General features: G+C 41.3%; 1 protein-coding gene across 1 annotated transcript; it reads right to left on the reverse strand.

The window, feature by feature from the left end:
* Positions 1-19,037: 19,037 nt before the first annotated feature.
* LOC141632118 (uncharacterized) lies at positions 19,038-19,406 on the reverse strand. The gene has a single exon (XM_074444695.1). It carries the CDS (start codon positions 19,404-19,406, stop codon positions 19,038-19,040), a length of 369 nt encoding a protein of 122 aa, XP_074300796.1.
* Between the last annotated feature and the right edge of the window lie 4,063 nt (positions 19,407-23,469).

Consider the following 23,469-nt stretch of genomic DNA (forward strand, 5'->3'; position numbering starts at 1 on the left):
TTTTCCTCCGAGGTGAAACTTGAAAAGAAAGTGTTGGAAAGTAAAACATTACTCATAGTGCTACGATTCATGCATAAACCCTTAAGGACTTGCCCGGGCCGTCCCAGCGTTTCTTCGTGATGCGTGGGGGGCGACGTCCCACTATGCCAGGAAGCTGCACATTGCTCGCTTCCACTTCGCCTCGCGTGGTTCTTGAGGGTGGGGACGATCTTCTAGGTACTTTACCTTAAGACACCTTGCTCTATAAGACCGCAAAAGGATGGAGGGCATAGACCTTCTTATATAAGACTTGCCGAGACTTAGAGATGTCTAGGGGCATACATCCTTATAACATGAGAATGACAATGTGCAATGTGTTTTCCCGAGTCCTTTTTTTTCGAAAATTCCAAGTCCTTTTCAAAACCGAACTTTTGAACAACTTACTTTCAAACCTAGCATGATTTTCAAAACGCGGAATGCTGCCCAAATAGGACTAGAATTTCGGCCCAAAACAAGCTTTTATAGCCGACATGCTGCCCATTTCAAATCTCTTTTTTTCAAATCGATCTTTCGCTTTCAAAATCAATCCAAAATGTTTCTCGAACCTCAACCAAGCATGAAATGCGTCGAGTCGTGTCCGGGTCATGGCCGTGTTAGGCCGGGCTTGTTTCAAGAGTCTAGAACACGACCTTGTTGGGTCACCCAAACTCACCTCTTGGGCTTTGAGTCATGTTGGTCGACCTTTTGGTCTAGAATAGTCCACAAAAATAACGTCCAAGCTAGGCCTTATGGACGTTTCACTCGAACCCTGGGCTATGTTAGCCCAATCACGGGTTTAGTCACACCGAGTCCAGTTTAGAATCGAGTTATGACAGTTTGAGTCATGTCGTTTTGTCGAGTCTAAAATGAACCGATGTCTAAATCAAACCGTGAGTTGAACCTTTGGTTAGTCAATCTCAAGTTGAGTCTTTGTTCAAGTCAAGTTAGGGTCGTGTCCTTAAGTGTGCAGGGGCTCTTACTTTAAGTATTGACTCAGTACGGGGTTTTCTTGTAGAAAGGCCGCCCAAAACCCGACGTCAAGCAATGGAAGATGCTATCAACAAGCTCACGGAGGCCGTGAACCTCATGATGACCCGAATGGATGTGATCGAGTCTAAGTTGGTTGAAGATTCCTCTTCATCTACTCCACCTCGATCGATTTGGAGAAACGGTTCAAGTTCATCGAGGACCGTTTGAAGCTCTCCCAAGGGAAGAATATCCACTATGAGAATGCTAGGGCCTATGCCCCAGTTCAGGACAAGTTGCCCACGAACATGGTACTCACTGACATCCCAAAGTTCAAGGGCACCAAGATCCATCCACCATGTTAAGGCCTATAAAGGGTACTTAGCATCAAGGGAGTACCCGATATGCTCTACGAAATTTTCGCCCAATCTCTGGGTGAACACCCAAAGGCTTGGTTCTATAATCTTGACCTCAAGAACTTCCCCACTTTCGAAGATATTACGGTGGAGTTCTCAGTAAGCACTATCTTGACAATGTTGAGATTCAAACCAACATAAGAACTTTGGAGGTTATGACACAAAAGGAGAAGGAGGGTTTTACGGAATTCCTCGCAAGATGGCGCGGCCAAAGCGTGAAGCTAGCTAAGAAGCCCGATGAAGTTGAAATGGTAGATAAGTTCGTAAAGAATTTACGACACATTTTACCGTAATGCTCTAAAATACCAAAATTTTGGTTCTTTCAAAGAATTGATAAGGATCGGGATAAAGGTAGAGGACGATGTCCGAATTCTTTGAAGCCGAGAAGCCAAAGGGATACCAAGGGGCTTCGTCATCTAAAGCAAAAGCACCCGCAGCGGCCCACTTTGTTGAAACTGTCAATCTCTTAGATGGACAGTCAAAAAGGCCTACGCGCCAAGCTCCGAGGGTATTCACCGATATCGGGTGCACTTACGCCTATGCTCTCCAAAGGCTCATGGCCCAAGGAAAATTGAAGCCCATTGGTCCAACTCCGGACCCTCCTGGCGATCAACAAGGCAAATGGTATAAACCGAATGCCTCTGTGCCTTTCATCAAGGGAAGGGACACGATCTTTTTTGAAAGGTGCTTTAGACTAAAGTACGAAATTCAAGATATGATTGAGAACGGAACGCTCCCAATCCCGGCCATAAAGCCCAACAACGTCACCAATCCATTTGGCGACCACACTAACTTTGTCTCTACCGAAGATAGTGTCGATTACTCTCACTTGATTCGCCCATGTCGTCTAAAAGGGGTTTTCGTCGGAAGAATATTCGTGGATTGCTCCGAATTCCTACCAAGCTCGAGAAACGAGATCACATTCGGGGATTTTATTGTCGATTGTACTCCTTACATACTCCGAAGCGGCAATGAAATCAATGGCGTTTGGGCCGATGACGAGGATGATGTTTACCTCGTCAAAGGTGCGACAATTCCTCACACCCAAGAAGAAATCTTAAAAGTGAGGCAAGATGCCCTAGAGTCAAACCATTTGACTAGATCCGGGCGCCCATATCGTGTGGAGAAAGCTAAGGATATCCCGAGTAAGGCACCTCAAAAGGAGCCGGCAGTGGTCGAAGTTCTTGGTGAAGGGTCGACCTCCGAGGCTTCCCTCATCAAGCAACTCCAAAAGACTAAGGCCGACGTATCTATCTGGCAACTTATCTTGAGCTCTTTCGAGCATCGTCAAGCTTTGTTGCAAGCTTTGATAAACATGACCGTGTCGTCAAATACTACTCCTGCGGATATGGTCACCCACATCGCCCAGAATCGGCCTCAGATTACCAACGGTGTGACATTCTCCGACGAAGATCTGCCGCCGTTCGGGCCTCGACATAACCTGGCCCTCTATATTGCTACCGTGTGTCTCAACAAGCATATCCCTATGACCTTGGTTGACGACGGATCGGCTGTCAACGTACTCCCTCTGAAAACGGCGCATATTCTGGGCTTGGAGAAGAATGACTTCATCCCCACTACGCGACATGTTCGGGCATTCGATGGCATTGTGCGTCGAGTGAGTGGACTTGTCGATCTAGTAGTACAGACTGGGCAAGTGGAAAAGAAAATAAGTTGCCAAGTGATTGACATATGTTCATCCTTCAACTTACTGCTGGGAAGGCCTTGGATCCACGCTGCGAAGGCCGTAACATCAACGCTGCATCGAAAAATCAAGGTCCCACTCAATGGCAAAACCGTCACCATTGACGCCACGCCACCATCAGTAGCGGGAGGAGACATTACTTCCGAAGTAAGGGTCGAAGCTACCAATGACGCATGTGGTTTCGAGATTGTCAACATGATCGAGCCGAACTCAAAAATATGGATCTATATACGGGAAGTCATGTCTGCGAAGTGATTCTCAAAACTGGGAAGTATTTCGGTTTCTCTTTATATCCTAGAAAGGAGGAGGTTTTCAAGTTGAAACCACCCGTAGCCAAAGGAGTAACTTTCGGGCTTGGATATGAGCCCACTGAGAAAGATCTACGGGAAAAGAGGGGAAGAACGATCGAAGATCGAGATATTAAAATGGGACCGTATCACCTAACTCTAAACGGTCACTTCGTGAGAGCTGGGGAAGAACTCCCTTGCATGGACTTCCCCGAACCCATCTTTGACCCAAAGAAGAACCTTATGGTCCCGGGAATCGAAGTATTCCAAGACTGCTACTACATCCCTGAAGACATTCTGACCGTGATGCCAGTAGAAACCAAGCTGGATCCAATGAATGACGAGAAAGCCTTGGGTCTCCTTTTCGGTGAAGAAAAGAAATCACCAACACCAAACGAAGATTTGGTAAGCATGATCCTGAGAAGCGAACGGTTCGACCCATCTACCCTCATCACCGATGTGGATCCTCTTAGGACCAACACGGGATGGCGGAAAACAATCAAGTGGACTGACAACAAAGGACTTCTTTTCAAGTTGACAACGGGAGAAGGAGAGATGTTCAAGCCAAATGATGTTACCGATTCTGAGTCTGAGTCCGAGTCGGAGTCTGAGTCTGAGATAGGTCCTAAGATCGAGTCTAAGGAGTCAGGTGTTGAAAATACCCCTCCCCTAGCTTTCCCTTCCTATGCACCTTTTCCTAATGGTGGTATTCCGGGGCCTGTCCCGAATACCCCTATCTCGCCACTGAGTTCTGATCAGTTGGCTCAAATGTTAGCGCATTTCGCGCAATTTCAAATCAATAATAATATGAACCAGTTTGCTTACGACTTGTCTTACTTACATTGCAATTCAAACTTTGAAAATGATTGTTTTAATAATGACATTGGGGTAGGTCGAGGATGAACAGTTGGTCGAAGAAGAAGAAGAAGAAGAAATGGAACCACCTCTACAGTTGATAAAAGGGTTGGAAGAGTACGAACAGAAAACTTCGATCATCGAAGATACCGAAACTATCAATGTAGGTACAACCTTAGAACCACAGGAGCTTAAAATAGGAACTACTTTAAGTTCCACCGAAAGACAGGGGTTCATTGATTTGTTGCATGAGTTCAAAGATGTTTTCGCATGGTCCTACAAAGACATGCCGGGCATTGATAGGGAAATTGCAGAGCACAGGATCCCAATCAAGCCGGGGTATAAGCCAGTCAAGCAGAAGCTACGCAAAATGCACACAGATTGGTCTTTGAAAGTCAAGGAAGAAATCGACAAGCAACTCAAAGCTGGTTTTATCAAGGTGTCAGAATACTCGGACTGGGTGGCTAACGTCGTTCCAGTGCCTAAGAAAGATGGTAAAGTTCGGGTTTGTGTTGACTTCCGGGATTTAAACAAGGCAAGTCCGAAGGACGATTTCCCATTACCTCACATCGACATCCTAGTTGACAACACGGCAAAACACGCGTTACTATCCTTTATGGATGGATACGCCGGTTATAATCAGATCAAGATGGCGAAAGAAGATATGCATAAGACTGCGTTCAGAACGCAATGGGGAACCTATTGCTACACAGTAATGCCTTTTGGGTTGATAAACGCAGGGGCTACATACCAGAGGACCGCGACAACATTGTTACATGATTTGATGCACAAGGAGGTCGAGGTTTATGTCGACGACATGATTGTCAAGTCAAAGGAGCGTGATGGCCACCTTGGTACACTACGCAAATTCTTCGAACGATTGCGCAAGTATAACATGAGGTTGAATCCACAAAAATGCGCATTCGAGTCACATCCGGCAAACCCATTGGGTCACATCGTTAGCCACCGTGGCATCGAGGTGGACCCATCGAAAATAAAGGCCATAATGGAAATGCCTCACCCGAAACCGAGAAGGAAATTCGAGGTTTCACGGGAAGAATCCAATATATAAGTCGGTTCGTGGCAAGGCTAACGATGATATGCGAGCCAATTTTCAAGAAATTGAAGGTCGGGGAACACGTCGTATGGGATGATCACTTTGTCAAGTCATGCGTTCGATAAGATCAAAGAAATACTATCTTCCCCTCCCGTGCTTAGCCCACCAACGGTGGGTTACCACTTTTGTTGTATCTTACGATTCTGATCTTTGGGGGCAATCTTTGGCGCAGATAGTCGATAAAGAGGAAAGAGCAATTTACTACATTAGTAAAAAGTTCTTGGAGTATGAAATCAAGTATACTCAGCTCGAAAAGACATGTTTGGCTTTAGTATGGGCGACAAAGAAGTTACGGCACTACATGCTCAGTCATAGTGTCTGCATCCACTCAAAGATGGACCCAATCAAATACTTGTTTGAAAAACCAGTTCTGAACGGCAGGGTGTCAAGATGGACTTTAATGCTTTCCGAGTTCGACCTGAAATATGTACCGCTGAAAGTGATAAAGGGAAGGGCGGTTGCAGACTTCCTGGCGGATAACCCGATAGAAGAAACTGAGGTTTTGGATACGTGGTCGTTTCCCGACGAAGATATCGTTCACATAGACAATGATACGTGGGACCTCTATTTCGATGGAGCATCGAACTATAGGGGATACGGGATAGGAGTTCTACTCATTTCACCGGAAGGTGAACATGTTCCTATTTCGATCAAGTTGGACTTTAACGTCACTAATAACGCGGCTGAATATGAAGCATGCCTACTCGGTTTGCACAGTGCTCTCGAGTTAGGCATCAAAAAGCTTGTAGTACATGGGGACTCGTCACTAGTGATCAATCAATTGGCCGGGACGTGGAAAACCCGAAGTGATAGCTTGGCTCCGTACCAAGCAAAAATCGAAGAACTAGAAAAGTTGTTCGCCGATGTCAAGTACGTGCACCTCCCCAGAGATGAAAACCGGTTTGCGGATGCACTATCAAAGCTAGCCGCTCGATCAACATACCGATCATATGGATACTATGCCGATATGTGTCGAACGAAGATCATCACCCGCCTATGTTAATGTAATCGGAGACACGGAAGAAACCGAGGCCGAACCTTGGTATCATGCTATTCTGAAATTTAAAGAATCGGGAGAGTATCCACCCGACATGGATAACCGCGGAAAGCGCGCTATTCGAATGCTAGCCGCTCAGTTCGTTAGAACCAATGACGGACAATTGTACAAGAAGACCGCGCAGAACATCCTTCTGCGATGCATAGACTCACCAACTGCGAAAAGAGTCATGGAAGAAGTCCATGACGGAGAGTGTGGCCCACACATGAACGCCCATATCTTTGGTTCGTAAAATCATGAGATTAGGGTATTATTGGACCACGATGGAGACAGATTATCGCCAATATGTCAAACATTGCCATAATTGCCAAATCTTCGCAAACATACAACATGTGCCACCGTCAACTTTTATATACTTTGACATCACCATGGCCTTTCTCAACATGGGGAATCGACATTATTGGAAAGGTCAACCCATCTGGGCAATTGGGGGCATTGCTTCATGTTAGTCGCCATCGATTACTTCACGAAGTGGGTAGAAGTGAAATCATACAAAGTCCTACAAGCGAAGCAGGTAGCAAAGTTCATTCAGAATGAAATCATTTGCAGATATGGGGTGCCGCATGAGCTCATTAGCGATCATGGCACTCACTTCCAGCTGAAACTGCTAGTAATACTTGAAAAGTATAAAATCAAACACCACAAGTCATCACCGTATCGACCTCAAACAAATGGTGCAGTAGAAGCCGCCAACAAGACAATCACTGTGATTCTCAGAAAGATGACTGACAATTATCGCGAATGGCCAGAGAAGATACCATTCGCACTATGGGGATATAGGACGTTTATTCGCACAGCCACTGGAGCAACTCCGTTCTACTTAACATATGGGATGGAAGCGATTCGACCTATCGAATTAGAGGTACCTTCTTTAAGGATCCTGTTAGAAAGTCGGTCCACTGAAGGCGACGACGTCGCAAGCCGGTATGATTCCTTGGTTATGCTCGACGAGCGACGGTTAAATGCATTACACCATGTTCAACTCTATCAGAAAAGGATACAAAGGGCATTTAACAAGAAGGTGAAACCTCGAGGAATAAAAGATGGGGATTTAGTCCTAAAGTCTGTGCGCGCTTTACTACCAATCGACCCGAGGGGAAAATTCAAGCCGAATTGGGCCGGTCCCTACCTGGTAAAGAAAATATTATCGGGAGGGGCAGTCAGACTGACAGATCTAGATGGAAATGACTTTGCGAATCCGACGAATTTGGATCAACTGAAGAAATACTATCCGTAGAACTCATTCTCAATGTCGTAAAATAAAAATTTTGAATTGCAGTGCTCGTGAGCGAGTCTAGGCATGCACTTTTGCTTCGCTGCTTTTTGTGCGTTATAAATCGATGATTGTAGCGCATTTGTTTTGTGGAACTACGAGCTCGGTTTGATTCTGTTGATAACAGATACGTAGGCAGCTCTTTAAAAGAGTACAACCGACCCTTCCTTGAATAAAATGAAATTTTACGCAGAAACTGGGAATTTTTAATAGATAGTAAGTCTTATTAAAGATCGGGCGATGCCCATTACATCCTTCAAAAGAAAAAAAGAAAAACAGCTAGCAACAAATAATAAGTAGTAGTATTAAATAATAGATTGGAGTCGAAGGCTCCTGCATCTTCTTTTTCCCTTTGCCTTTTGGGTCACGTGACCGAGGCTCCTGTGGAGGAGGGGTAGTTGTGTTCTGTCTAGCGCGCTTCTTAGGAGGGATCGTCATTTCCTCCCGAGGGCCCAGCCTATCTTTTACACTCAAGCGAGGACCAAGCCTCCCTTCTAAGGCTGAGCCCGAGTGTGCCTTTGAACCCAACCGTTTCCACACACCTGTCGCCTGTGAGTCAGTCTTAGGAGTCTTCTCAGTCTTAGCACTCGACGTAGGCTAGGACGAGGATATAGGTTCAGATGAGTAGTGTCAAGTCTCGGAATGAGCTTTATCTAACGGTTTAGGCAAAGATGCCGAGTCATATAGATGTAGGTTTGCGTTGGGAACGTAAAATAGTAAAAACCCGCTGAAAAGAAAGAAGGCGTGGAAGAAAAATAGTAAAAGCCCGCTGAAAAGAAAGAAGGCGGTGGCAAGAAATGATGAATACTCGCTGAAAAGAAAGGAGGCGAGGAGAAGAGTGACAGAATGTTCCCAACAAGAGTGATATGTGATGCCTAAGTGTTCTCATAAAATTAACTTTGTGTTTAGTGTCCGGCGAAGCCAACGTTGTTCCTCTGTGAGTTTAATCCACCTTGTCGATGCCAAGTGATCTTGATTCCCATGTGCCCTCGGGAGCACGCCCATGCCATACGATATCTCCGTCCCAAGTTCGACGACCTTGTGATTCCCATTTGCCATCTTTTGGCGCCGGAACGGCCGATTTACATTTCTACCCTCGACAAGTCCATATTTGAATTAAAGCCCGTGCACACTTACGGTTTTATTTTCTTTTTTTGTTTTGCGGTAGCGGGCTACGCCCACGTTGTTTACGGTCATACGGAGTGTCCGAGTCGTATTTCTGCTCACCCGTCAAGGTTCGATTTCAAAATGCCAAAGATTTGAAATTTGAAATTTCAAAAACTTTTTGGGTCGACGACCCAGCATCCAAGTGATTCATTTCAAATTCAAAATTTGGGTCGATAGCCCAATTATTCAAAATTTTCAACATGTTCAAATTTCGGGTCGATGACCCAGTCTTTCAAACTCAAATTTCGGGTCGATGACCCAACATTCCAAGTAATGTCAAATTCAAAATTCAGGTCGATGACCCAATTTTTCAAAATTTTCAAATTCAATTTTCGGGTCGATGACCCAGTACTTCAAAATGATCCAATTTCAAGATCGATGATCCAAATGTGCTCATGTGATGATTATTGCTAGTGCGTTTTTGTGTTTCAAATATAGCAGGATATGCTTCAACTGGGGGCTCTAAAGTCTTCGACTTTAGAGCCATTGCAAACTAGGGGCTCTGAAGCCGTTGGCTTCAGAGACCATTATCAAGATGAAATGGATGATATCCACCAAGAATTCAATTCAATACAAGAGTATGAGATGGAAGAATTCCGTAGCTGAAAGCAAATGATGAAAGCGGCGGCGACCTCCTTGGAAAGTCCCGTCCCATTCGGACAAGTGCCAGCAGATGATAAATTTTGGGCAAATGTCAGCAGATGATGAATTTTGGACAAACGCCAGCAGATGATAAACTTTGGGCATGTGTCAGCAGTGGCCGAACTACGACGCGGGTTTGATTCCGTCAGAAACGGATACGTAGGCGCCTAAGGATAAGGCTCAATCCACCATTTATGCAATTTATTGGGTCGATGACCAATGACGATAATTTGACACAACAGAAGCAAGAGTCAATCCCCAACGAAGTTTCAGGTATGATCTCTTCTTATGGCTGGCGAGCTTATATACGCAAGTCTAATGGACTATAAACGACCCGAAGAATCCTCAGGTCGAAAGGGACCTGGGGTATACTTCGACTTTCGCCTTGTCCAAGCCTCAATCAAAGTGGGGGCTCTGTAGATACCCGTATCCGTCGATATTGGAATTTATAGAGAACCCGACAAACACCCGATGATGATAGGACACATGTATTCTTTAGTTGTCATTGTCATTATTTGGAGCTCGTTTTACGATGTAGAATGGCCGTCGTCGATGAAGTATTTTATTAATTTAAATGATATTTAAATTAATATTTTTTTTAAGTAAGTTTATTTTATTAATTTAAATGATATTTAAATTAAAGTCTTTTTTAAGGTGAATTCAATTTATTTTATTTTATTTTGAATTTATTTTCCCAAGTTTATTTTATTGAAAATAAAATAAATAATTGATTTGAAAAATCATTTTATGAGTATATTTGATTTGAAAAGTCGTTTGTTTTAATTTATTAATTGATTTGAAAAATCGATTTGAAAAGCGAAGAACTCGTTTTTAACCGTGTGTTTTGAGCTCGATTTTAGCTCGGTTTTTAAGCCCGTTTCCTTTGCGAATTGGCACGAATCTCGAGTACATTAACCCACCTAGACCAATACCCATCAACCCATGTTCGAACCCCCTCACAAGCAGCCCAAATTCTCGTCCCAAACACCTCACAAGCAGCCCGCAACCCAATCCTGTATGCCCCCTGTTTTGGCAGCTCAATCCCGAGCCCAAAACCCGCTCCAAATACCACCAAAACCCGTACCCATTAACCCTAACCCATACCCTAGTATCCTACCCATATTATCCTAGCTTAATCACCAAGAAAACCCCCCTCAAACCCTCACAAAAACTGCTGGACAGCAGCCATACGGGATGAAGCCCGATTGCCTCTCCCTCTCTTTTAACCTACTTTAACTCCTTATAAATACCACCCCTTCACCATACATTCATTCCTCTAAGTTCTCCATACATCCTACCATCACCCACAAGCTTTAAACCTCAGACACAAACCCTAATTGCCTACCAAAAACCCTAAACAAAACCGACACACAAACTGAACTGTTTGTGTGTCCTCCTCGAAAAGCAACTCGTTCCTCCATCAAACCTCCATCAAAACTCGATTTTCTTGTTCCTAATTAACCACATAACATCCATCTACACATTAGACAAAGATTTACGAGCCAAATTACCCTTGAGAGTACACGAAATCCCTCGAAAAACAGAGTGTTATACACTCTGTTTTCGCGGTTTATTCTTGTCTGTCCAGTTCTGTTTGTGCTCGTTTTTCGTGCCCAATAACCCAAAACGAGCAGGGGTTGCTTTAAGATTCCTGTTCTCCTTTCTTTCTAGTTTTCAAAACATCTTTTAAATCGAATTTTCGTCGTGAAACGAGGGAGATATCATCGTTTGAAAATCGCTGTCCAGAAAGTTTCAAAAACGCGTGTTTGCTTTGCTCTTCGTCGACGACGGCCTCTCGAGATAAAATCTACCATCGATTACGACCCAAGACGGTGTCAACGATACATGTAGGTTGAGGGTGCATCAAATCCTCTTCTTTTCCCTTTTATTTCGTTTGTTTTATGCTTTTTTTTATTGTCTTGTTTTTGTTTGTTTTTCGTTTTGATTATCGATTGTTCTAATTAATTATGAAACTAGTTAGTCCGAGTATGAGTTAAAGTACCACCATGAACACCCGCGTTGACTTGAGATGGGAAAATAAACCGCTACTTCAGTCGGTCGTACACCCCCGTCTCATTTACATATCCTCGTGTTCAAGGTAGGGCATAAATAAAACGAGTTTCTAACTTCGCTCTTCGCTTTTGACCCCCTTGTTGTTTCGGCCAATTCGACATACCCTAGGACCCGTTGTATGTTAGTTTAACCTCTGATTGTTAACCTATGACGTATTTAGATGACATTAGATCAATTTAATAATCTAATTAGACAATTTAGGGTACATCGACATATCTTTAAAAATCAACTAACAATTCTGTAAATAATTGAACGCATCTTTCTCTTTCACCTAATTTCTCGCTAGTATAAGAGTGTGTGATTAGCACCTTCTTATTAACACTCGATGAGTTAACTTAATTTGCAAACTTGACCTAATTCAACCCCTTTGGGCCGTGTGGAACACTCGATCTTAAGCGAAGCTTTCTGACCCTTTTTTTTATCATCGTTTTCTAATGTATCTCCCGTATTGCTTTGCAAATCCATCTAACTAATGAACCCGACCTAGGAACTAGGATAGCCGTGTCTGTGGCCGTGGCTTTAGGCCGTGGGGTTGGTCATGCCTCTCTTTGTCTCGTTTGTTTTATATCTTTTGTTCTTTGTCGTTTGATAGCTTGTAATTTATCGTTCGCTCATCGGGTTGTAATCTTTCGAGTTAGTTTTCTTTTTTACGAGTCAAAACCTCTTCAAAAAACCTTAGTCTTATTTGGTTAGACGGTTGTTCCCCAATGCTTGTAGGAGCGTAGTAAACCGCATGTTGTTTAAAGCAACATGGCCCGGTTTATGCTAATGCATGCTTTGGTGCGTAGCCCTATGTCTAATTCGATGAGATTAAGTGAAAGCACGCATTACGAGGAGTGACCCAAGGCCGTGTGTCATGTAGGCCGTGAGTCACCCCCCTTGTGCACGGTTTTCTAGGCCAAATGGCCGTGTTTTGTGTCGTGTATGGTTCCGTATGTAGCAATTGTATTTAGATCGAGTTGTATCTTTAATTTATTGTTGTGTCGGCATGAAATGCCTGGTTTGTAATAGGTAGATCCCAACGGCTCCCCCATTCCCCTTAAGCCTTGTTTGCTTTGTATGTTGTTAGATCAATCAACCCACATGCTAAATTACAACTTTGACAAAGTTAGTTTAGTTGCATCTAAAACGACATAGAAATTGTTGTCACATGATAGGGTTAAAACAACGTTTGCATATCATACATCGTAGTAGCTATGACCTTGTTTGAAATCCATACTTGACTTAGTAGAGGCCGTTATTGACGGGCGGGGTTGGGTGTCCTTATGGGCTTCCCAACACGTACCCTCACCCCTTACTCAAGATCTATGGTTTGTGGATCCGTCTAAATACCATTGGATTACGAGAGTCATTCAAATCGAGTGATATAGGGTACAAGTCTTTATCTTTAATCACTCGTAGTCGATTGGCTTTATGCTTTTCGATGAAAGGTGTAAAGTTGACTTGAACGGTTCCAAGTTCCCAAAAAACTTGGTGGCGACTCTAATATGTCTTAATTCGATTCGAAAGAACCTCGAGTCGATTATGCCTGGTGTGGATCCCGCGGACGCAGTTCCCGAGGGCCTTGTCCACAGCCTTGTTTGGCGGTCGAAGGTCAATATCATTTGAAGCTGTGATGCCAAGAAGAGCCTCGATTTCTTGGTTTTTAGTTTTCGGTTCAATTGGTCCTGTGATGTTCTCCCTTAAGCGTGTCGGGGTTTTTACTGCGGTTGCTTCATCTGTTTAACCGTAGCATAACTGTCCATCACCCCGACAGTTTCATAAATCTCAGACCAAACCTTTGACATCTCAGCTTTCTTGATGTCAGCTTCGTCAATGTCTTCTATGACCATTCCATTTTCATCTCGGACAATGGGCCTGTAGGATTTCTTTGTCCATCGAGCAAGGACATAAGGCTCAGGTATCCTGTGTACCTACCTACCATTCCACACCCACGTATATATGCCGACGACAATGTCATGCCTCTCAAAACGACTTACATGCACATTTGCTCTCGTTAGTTTTGGTGTTAAATTCCACTCGGAAGTTTCTGTGCTTCAGTCCATCACGAACGTCATGGTACTCCACTATCCCTACTGTATTCAAACCCCCAACCCTCATGCTGCATATCGCATGTTTGACTTCGTTAAAGTGCAAAGATAGGATGTGTGTAGACAAGTGAGGCATGCATCTCTACCTTCATCGGCCCTACTTTCTCGAGCATACTATGCTCGTTGGCGATGTCCAACCTCCTTTGTTGTTCTATTGCGAGAATGTACCTCATCCGAACTCGAAAAGGGTTCCAAAGTGGGTTTCAAACCGTTTGAAATAGCCGTATGAACTTTCGGATCTCTGTGTTGTCCGCGACAAACAACCTAGAGGCAGATCGCGAAAGTAAACCGGTATCCACTTTTGTCTGATTGCAAATACATACTTCAACCACCGGTTGCTTTTCATACCATATGCTTCAATAATGGTTTGCCAGTTTTGTTCAAATTCTTCTGGTTCTAAGTCGACATCCCAAACAACGGCATTTATGCTGTCATAAATTCGTGTCATTGCGATTGCCCTTCCCACCTTCTCGGGCATTTTACGCATGATATGCCACATGCGGTACTTATGCACGAATGCTTGAAGACATTTGGGCATGCCTTTTTAATTCCGGGCATTGGTGCGTAATTATACACTCGGATTCTTTGCTTCCCCATTGCTTCGAGGAATTTTTTAAAAATCCACTCAAATGAATCCTGACTCTTGAAGTCAAGTAACCCAGCTGCAAAAGTTACCGTCTTCTTGTTATGGTCTACTCCGGTGAACGGAGTAAACACCATGAAATATTTGTTTGTCCCATAAGTAGGGTCAAATGAGATCGTGTCTCCATATAACTTGTAGTTGTTTATCCCTTCCTTATCAGCCCAAATAACCTTCGTCAAGCATTTGTTCTCATCCTCATCATAAGCAAAATAGAACCCGTTTGTTTCAGCCAGCATTTTGAAATGCCCAATGAACATTTTAGCATCCTTATCCCCAATGTAACACTTGATATTTCGTTTGAAGTTTTTGAAGTCTAGCAAAGAGGCACCGATATTCTGATAACCATTTGAGTATTCCTTGAGAATTCTGAAGCTCAATGTTGGACCTATGTTTAGCTTAGTATGATCAATAATGGTCCTCTTAATGTAATCATGGACGTCTCTTGACAGCTTTTGGAACTCTCTGTTTTTGACAGAGTAAAGAGAGTGATTGTGAACGTCTACAAAGACGTCCACAATATATCCAGCCGGTCTGTCGTCTGTTTTTTCACAGGCTCTCAATCTCATGTGCGCCTTGCAGCCACACCTTGTCAGAGCATGCTTCATTGGTTGTCTAATTCGTCGCTCTTTGTTCTCTACTTTGTACTCAAATTAGCGACTTCGTGATTTGTTGCTTCAAGTCGCATTTTCTTTTCATATCTCTATACTCAGTCTGTTGGACCCGTGATTTAACGCCGACGCCGCCCTTATATTTTGCATTTGTTTACCTTCTCACATCAAATCCGCAAGCCAATGCATATATCTTTGTAGAACTCTTGCATCGTCCAAGGTAAGAAAGAACATGCCACGTTTAGGCGTAAAATCACTCTCCACGGTCCTTACCCACTTTGCTCGGTACCCCGGGTGTCTGGCTTTGTAATGAAGAGTTGGAACAAACTCATCGTTTTATTCGTCTGAACAGGTTGGGCTTGTGAATATATTGTTATTAGAAGAATCCCCAATAGTTAAGACCGCATTGTCTTCAACAATAGAGACAGTAGAAAGATCTAGGGTAGTAAATTATTATAATGAGTACAGTCAGTGGACAACAAAATGACAATAACAGTAGCATGGAGGAGAGTTCAACATTGTAGTAATGTGACAATAACAGTATGATAACACCAGCTGGAAAACAGACGACAATCAATAACATCACAATAACATTAAATGTGTTTTTCTTATGCTACTCTCTTATCAGCCGTATATTTCCATGCTAATGCACAATAATATCACAACAATAGTACCATAATATCAGAATAACAGTACAATAATATCATCATGTTTCTCTACTTTTAGAATAATAGTACAATAATATCAGAATAACAGTATGCTCTGATTCTACTTTATTACATCTGAGATAATCTTGTATTTTTATGTTACTCTTTTGCAAGGCATATATTTTCATGCTATTGCACAATAATAGCACAATAATATTACAATAATATCACAATAATACGATCCAATAAAATAATCATGTTCTTTGTCTTGTTACAATAATAGTACATTAACCGAGAATAACGAGTTCTACGATTCTACTTTATTACATACTGAGATAATACTGATATTTTTATGTTACTCTTTTGCAAGCCATATATTTTCATGCTACTGCACAATAATAGCACAATAATATCACAATAAAAGTCCAATAATATAATCATGTTACTGTACTGTTACAATAATAGTACATTAATATCGAAATAACGATTCTCTTTTTCTACTCTAATACAAGCCAGACGATCAATAATATCGAAATAACAATTTGAGAAACACATAGAAATCAATAATTGATTTATAAACAACGGCGGATAAAGAGACAAGAATCAATAACAGTATTACCTATTTCCATATTTACTGTCGAGTTATTTTCTTCGCTACAATTGTTATTAATATCGTTGTCCATCTTTTATACCTAAAAACAGTAAAATCAAGTATTCAATTCAATTAAAATCAACGAATTTCACGAATTTTACATTAATTTCGAAAATACGATTGAATACACTAAAAATCAACTAATTTACATTACACCTTAATTCGATTACGACTAAAAATCCACGAATTTGTGTAATCTTATTAGGTTTTTTATGAGATTTCTATAGTCGGCGTTCGATTTTTGTCTTTATTTGTTTCGATTTGTAGAGAGATGTAGAGAGAGAGAGAGAATATCGTTTGAATGAAGTTTACTTTTTCATGTTTCACCGTTTGCTTTTGTATTTTTCGATTTTTCCTTTTTTTTCTAATTTATCATTTAATCTCAGCCTTTGATTTCTTTTAATCTCAGCCCTTGATTTCCCCAACTCACCATAAGACCCCAACTCACGAGATCCCGCATATATATATATATATATATATATATATATATATATATATATATATATATATATATATATATATATATATATATATATATATATGCCAACTATTTTTGTTCTTTTCAAATTTTTCTCCCTTTTTTTTCTTTTCTTTTTCAAAAAACTTTTATTCAAGTAATATGCCAAATTAGAAATCAAAATTTCAACTCAAATAGATTGTGCACAAAATCCATTAAACTAAGACTCAAATCCTCTTCATACTACCACAAACTCATAGACAACTTTCTTGATCAAGGTCGGTTATTTTTGGGATGTAGCTAGTATTGTAGGTATGCTAAATGAAAGGCTAAAACTCAAAGGGGGTAAACAAAAGTGGAACTAGTTTAAAGGTTCGAAACAAAGGTAATTTGGAAATGTGAGGCTAAAAATGTATGCAACGAGTTTGTTTCAAATTATGTACACAAAAATAAGCATCTCACGGTCTAAGGAATGAATGCCACACTTATGCGTAGTGATGTGACATGCCACGAAGAGGCCTACTCACTTTCTAATAAGGCCGGGTATGAATGCACTGGCTAAAGGAGGCTCTAAACCTCACCAAGTGTGTAGCTATGTCGGAACCTAGGCCTAGTCTACAGTCAACTAGGTTTCACAAGATGGTCAAGATCTCCTGGTTATGCCCCATTTCCCGGGTGTTTGCAAGTAAACACCCTAACGGGGTTGTCACAAAGGTGAAAGCCATTGGGAGGGGGAAAACACAAGTGAGACGGGTATCATCATTGAGGTACCATATTCCCTTCCTTGACCAATTTTATGTAAATATTTACAAACTCAATGCATATGTCATGAATGCAACTAAAACATATATACAAGTTATGAAAATGCTCTAACAACTACATGCAACAATTATGAACTAAACATGCAACAAGATGCTAAGCCTAACACCACATCAACACACAACCACAAGTTCCAAAAAGGAACATCCTCATCAACATAGCCCGTCTTCCTCCATATGAATATATACAAAAGAAAAGGAAAGGTAAAGGAGAAGAGATTAGAAGGATTATACCAAGCAGTCTTCTAGTCTCCTAATGCCTCCAGTGCTCCGAGTGTGCCTATGCCACTTGTTAGACAAACATATATATACAATGCATATATTTTTGAAAATTTTGAAAATTTTCAAATTTTTAGGGTTTTTGTGAATTTTTTCAATATTTACAAATATATACAAATATCTACAAAGTGGATATTTCCCTCCTCATACTTAAGATTCACGTCATCCTCGATGGGACTAATATAGGGAGAAGAATGGGAAAAATAAAGAACATATGGGCATTTCCTCCTCACACTTATTTATTATCATATGGGAGAAAATTGAAATTAGAAACATGTTTTTGGAAGTGTTTGGTTTTTCAAATTTTTAGTGAGTTTTTGAATAAAGGGATGCAATGAATGAGCTAACTAATTGCTATATAAAATACGATACAACTTAAACAATATGAATATAAATAAGCTAAATGCAAATGGAGTCTAACATATATTACGAATGTTAACAAATGAATGGCTGAATGCATGATTTGGGAGAGCTAATTTAAATTAACTCTCATGTCACTAAATGCAAATGCAGCGAAAATGCAATTAAAGCAAGGGAAGAGTATATATACAATGCGGTGGTTCTTTGAGAACTACACCAAACCCCTTCATCAAGGAGGCTTTAGTCAACCGGGATCCCTCTCTTGTAATCCTGCTATCCCTTTATCAACTTCAAACTTTCCCAAGATACAAGAATTTCCAAGTTTAGACAACATTTCATGTACACCATTCATTGCATGATGTACTGCCAACCATTTCCGGGCCTTCTTCTTCAAGCTTCTTCTTGTCATGGACAAGAACTTCTTCATTTTAAAGGCTATGATCACATTTCCTTTTTCCTTTCACCTTCTTTCTCCATCTTTTTGGTTTCTTCTTCTCAATTCTTGGCTTTGTCTTTTGAGGGGTATTGGTGCTAAAATCAAATTCGGGAGGGAGGACATTTGGGTGATCCTCTCCACCCTCAAGTTTCAACTTCTCTTTGCCTTTTTTATCTTCTACCATCAATATTTCACCTTCTCCTTTTTCATAAATCTTCTTTGGGGTCTCTTGGGCTAGAAGGTAGTCAAGCATCTCCACATTTATCATGTCATTAACCATTGACTTTTTCAAAGCAACTGGTAACTTGAATTCAACAATCTAATCTCCAACATTAAAGGATAACCTTCCTTTTGCATATTGATGATAACTCCTCCCGTAATCAATAATGGTCTACCAAGTATTATGTGGGAGCTTTTGCCCACAAATATGTCCATCACCACAAAGTCGGTGGGAATGGATAGAGTTCCCACCTAAACAACCATGTCCCTAAGGACTCCAATTGGGGATTTAATCATCCCATTAACAAGCTTGATGGTTATAGAAGTGCGAGCTAAACTTTTGAGTTCAAGTCTCTTCATAATGACAAGTGGTATGATGCTCACACTTGCCCCCAAATCACACAAGGCATTGTCAACCTTTTGGTTGCCAACGGTGCATGTGATAGAGAAGTTTCCGGGGTCATCTAGCTTGATGGGCACTTTACTTGATACAACTGAGCTACACTCTTCCTTGGAGACCACAAGTTCATGATCATTGATACTTTCTTTCTTTGAGGTAACTTCCGCTAGGAAGTTGGTGTAATGAGGCGTCTCTTCCGTGGATGAAAGGGTGGGTTTCATCTTTTTCACCAAGTTCATGAATGTCTCGCATTGGAGTCTTCATTCGCCACCTTCCCCTTTTGAGGAAAAGGTAGAGGTGGCACATATGGAACCTTAATCATGGGTTCCTCAAGAATTGCCTCACTCACCAACTTACAATCATTTTATTCTAAAGAGCTCTCCTCCAACATAACCATTTCTTCTTTTTCCCGGGTTGGTCTCAACTTTTATGCTCACATTTGGTGCTTCCTTTATTTCTTCAAGCACAAATTCTTCATCAATCTTACACATTTCCTCGGTTTACCAACATTAGGAGTGGTGGGTATTGTCATTATCTTCTCTCTTTTTTCCCAGTTGGCTTCAACTTTCAAATTTTCATCAAGAACCGTAATTATTTGCTCAAGCACAAAGTCATCTTCCATGCTCTTCCCTTTGGGTTCATTGTCAATGTTGAGAATTGTTGACATAATTGGGCTAACATTCTCCCTAGCTATCAAAAGAGGTGTTGTATTTAATGACTCTTTCTTCTTGATTTGGTGATGTATAAGGTCCTTCTTTTTCCACTTCAAATCCCAATATAATTGCATCCACTTCCCTTGCTTTCATTGGATCCCTTGGATTTTGCCCTTATCCTAGCAATCCACCCTGTGGCCTTATGGAGTTAGCAAGAGCTTGAGAAGCCGCTTGGGCTTCAAGGCTTATTTGAGAGGCGGAGAGGTTCTTCATGCCTTGTTGAGTTGAACTTGCCAAGTCTCCTATCATCTTAACCAAGTTGTCATATTTAGCATCATCCATGGAATTACTTGCTTGAGGTGGATCCTCTTGATTGAAAGGTTCGTTGGCAAGCGGAAGAGGAAAACCATATCCTTGATCTCTAGAGTTGGAAGTTTGGTTATTCCCTTGTTGCTGATATCCTTGGTTATACCCTTGATGTTACCCTTGATACCGTTGATTATTGTTGTAACCTTGTCCTTGCCCTTGATTTTGGCCTTGATATCTTCGATTGTTCCCTTGGTTGTTCTTGTTCCATTGATTAAATTCTTGATTGTGATTGTTTAAACCTTGATTTTGCCCTTGGTTGGTGTGGACATGGACCACCCGTGCCGCGCGCACCCGCGCGTTGGTTTCGAGGCAGCGACACTTCTCCCACGGAACCTTGGTTTGCCAAAGCACGTCATGGGCCATTACCGATTGGCGAGGCAGTGAAACCGGTTAAAGGTCGAATAAGCCTGCATTTGTGGAGTCGCCACCAATTTATTGTGGAAAAATTGGAAACCGTTCGAATACCTCGTGCCATGTCAAGACACAAAGTAATGACATGAACACTAAGAACTCGTTACCCTTAGCATTCCATGTCTAGAATGACTCTCGAGATGCCAATGGACACGGATGTCCAAAATAACCGGATTAAGGGTTGAGGGTACGTATTAGGAAGCTCTTTAATTCGAACACCTAATCCCGCCCGCCTCGATAGCGGCCACTACTAATGATTAGGGAAAATATTCATATTTGATATGTTGTCGATGTAATGCATGCAATGCAACAAACATAGATTAATCCTAGCATGTGGAATTAGACTATGTCGGTTAACAGGAAATTTAGCAAACAATTTGGTCGAAGTTGGAAGTTAGATTCAATACATGTGAATGCCATACAATTAAATCATACATAATAATAATTACGATAAACGGATTATAAAAATTAATATTATAATAATTACAAAGTTTGTTTGATCTACGTTAAAAGCACGCTCAAAGACGGAATTTCGAAGAAGAAAATAAAAGAAAAATAAAATATGAAAATACGTCAGATTAGAGGTGATAATACGAATAATAGTTAATTTAAACCGTAATCAGGAGCTACGTCAAAATGAGAAGAGTTTAGAGGCAGAAGGCAACTCAGAACAGACGCAGCAGACGTCTTCTGGAAGAGGCACATCACTTGTTGCGACTGTTCTTGAGTTGGGTTCTGACTGTGAAAGTCAGACCCGCGGATTGTTAATGTTTGTGAGTTATTTAATGTCAATTATTAGTATATAACTCGAGTAGAAGTGATTTAATCATATTACATGTATCTAAGATTGTCGTAAACTGAAAGAAAGAAAAACGAATTAAAACGAGGGTTTATAAATTATGGTTATTTACGATGTCGGAATCGATTTATATACAAGACTTGAATTAAAGACGGTTGAAAGAAAAAAGAGCAAAGCCTGAAGAATAAAGAGAAATATGTACAAAAGGCGAATTCCAGAGACTTGATAAGATTAAATCGAGTCTCAAAAATCCGGGTTTGAATTTATGACAAAAACTCGCAAATATTAATTATAAGGGATTTAAGCCGAAAAAGGTTGAAAAAAATATTTATAAAAACTAATTTGGAAATTATTAGGTGAAATAAAGGAAAGAACGAAGAAATAAAAATAAAAGGCAAAAGGAACAAACATCCGAAGAAGAAGAAGAAGAAGTGCAGCAACTGAAGGCAACCTCTGGAAGAGGCGTAGCAGATCCTGCGGCCTTTCCAGAAGGCGCATCAGTTGATGCGATTCTTTCCCACGTCGTTTCTCTGCTGTTTCCGTCAAAGGGTTTTAAAAAGTGATTAAAAAACGGTTTTGAGCATGCTTATGACATAAATCCTTACATTGATTATAATATAGAAAATAAATACAGAATTAAGATGGGATTTTACACCCTCAGACTTAGATGTTAGCGCCGCGAGATTTATCTAAATCGGTTTTTAGTGGTAACTCGACTCGATCTATGCAAATATGAAAGTGCCCTTGAAAAAGGCTTTAGAACAAATTAATTTAATTGATTGTGTAGTGGTCAAATTGGTCGGTCATGCAAACGTGACTGGTACTCAGAATGATCTGAGCTTATATGATCGATTGATCAAGCACGTAGGCGTCGAAAGGCAATAACGTGGTCTTAGAATGCAAATGGAGAAGAGAAGGGCGGACACTCGAGTGAAAAATATGTGAGGCGAAGGCCTCTATTTATACTAAACATATTGAGGAATTATGGTAAGGGTAGAATTTGGAAAGAAATAGGAAAAAAGATCCGGAAACAACTGACTTAGGTTGAAACACGGAAACTTGGACGAAAAGAAAGCCTTGAGAAAAGGCGCAGCAGTTGTTGTGACCGTCAGAAGAGGCGCAGCACTTACTGCGTCCTTTCTCGGGTAGTATTCTTCTGCGCAAGGAAACGCGTTTGACAGCCTGTCGTATTTTAGGCATAACTTTCTCTACAAGACTCGGATTAAGGTGATTTCGGTGGCCTTGGAAAGCGAAGAAAAGATCTAGAACTTTCTGTGAAATAGGCCAGACCCAAAAAAGTTATTATCACCTCGTAAAACGGGCCTAAATGTCGGGTTGTCATTTTAGCTAAATGAAATGCACATTTTGTAATGTAAACTTTAAGTTTAGCCCAAAGAAGTGACATGGGACTCAAAATGAGATATACTCATAACATTTTATGACATCTTAACCTTAGGTAGACAAGCACATTGCTTTTTGACTCGGGATTTGACGATTTTAGGAAATGAAGACGGTTTTTGACCGGGACTCCAAATGTACTCTAATTATTGCCAAAATTACCGTAATGACACCTAGATGACAACCAAGGGCTAGACACAAGTGTACGAGTTACCTTTTATTAACCGAGTTACAAACGTCATAAAATCGCGACATATGCTAAACATGCGGCCCAATCATCACTAGGTGTTTGGCGAGAGGTGTAGAAATGAGGTGTCTACAGAGCCTCCCCTTTGACTGGGGCTTGGACAAGGCAAAAGTCAAAGTATAGCCCTCAGGTCAATCGAAGATTACAACATGAAGACTATCGCGACGCGAGGCGGCTCAAGGGGTCTGAGCCCAGGACCTGTCGTCGGGAACATTTTAGAGCCTGTCGACTTCCGGGGAGGGTCGTTTAAAGTCCATTAGACTACGTAAAGCAGCTCGCCAGCCATAAGAAGAAACCATACCTGAGACACCTGATAGTCTAAGTTTAACCTCGCAAGTGAACGATACGCTGCACTAGTAAGGGTCGAACACGAGGAGCAAATTAGATTACTAATCGTTACGTTCAAT

The sequence above is a fragment of the Silene latifolia genome, chromosome Y (genome assembly GCF_048544455.1).
Source record: "Silene latifolia isolate original U9 population chromosome Y, ASM4854445v1, whole genome shotgun sequence".
Taxonomy (NCBI): domain Eukaryota; kingdom Viridiplantae; phylum Streptophyta; class Magnoliopsida; order Caryophyllales; family Caryophyllaceae; genus Silene; species Silene latifolia.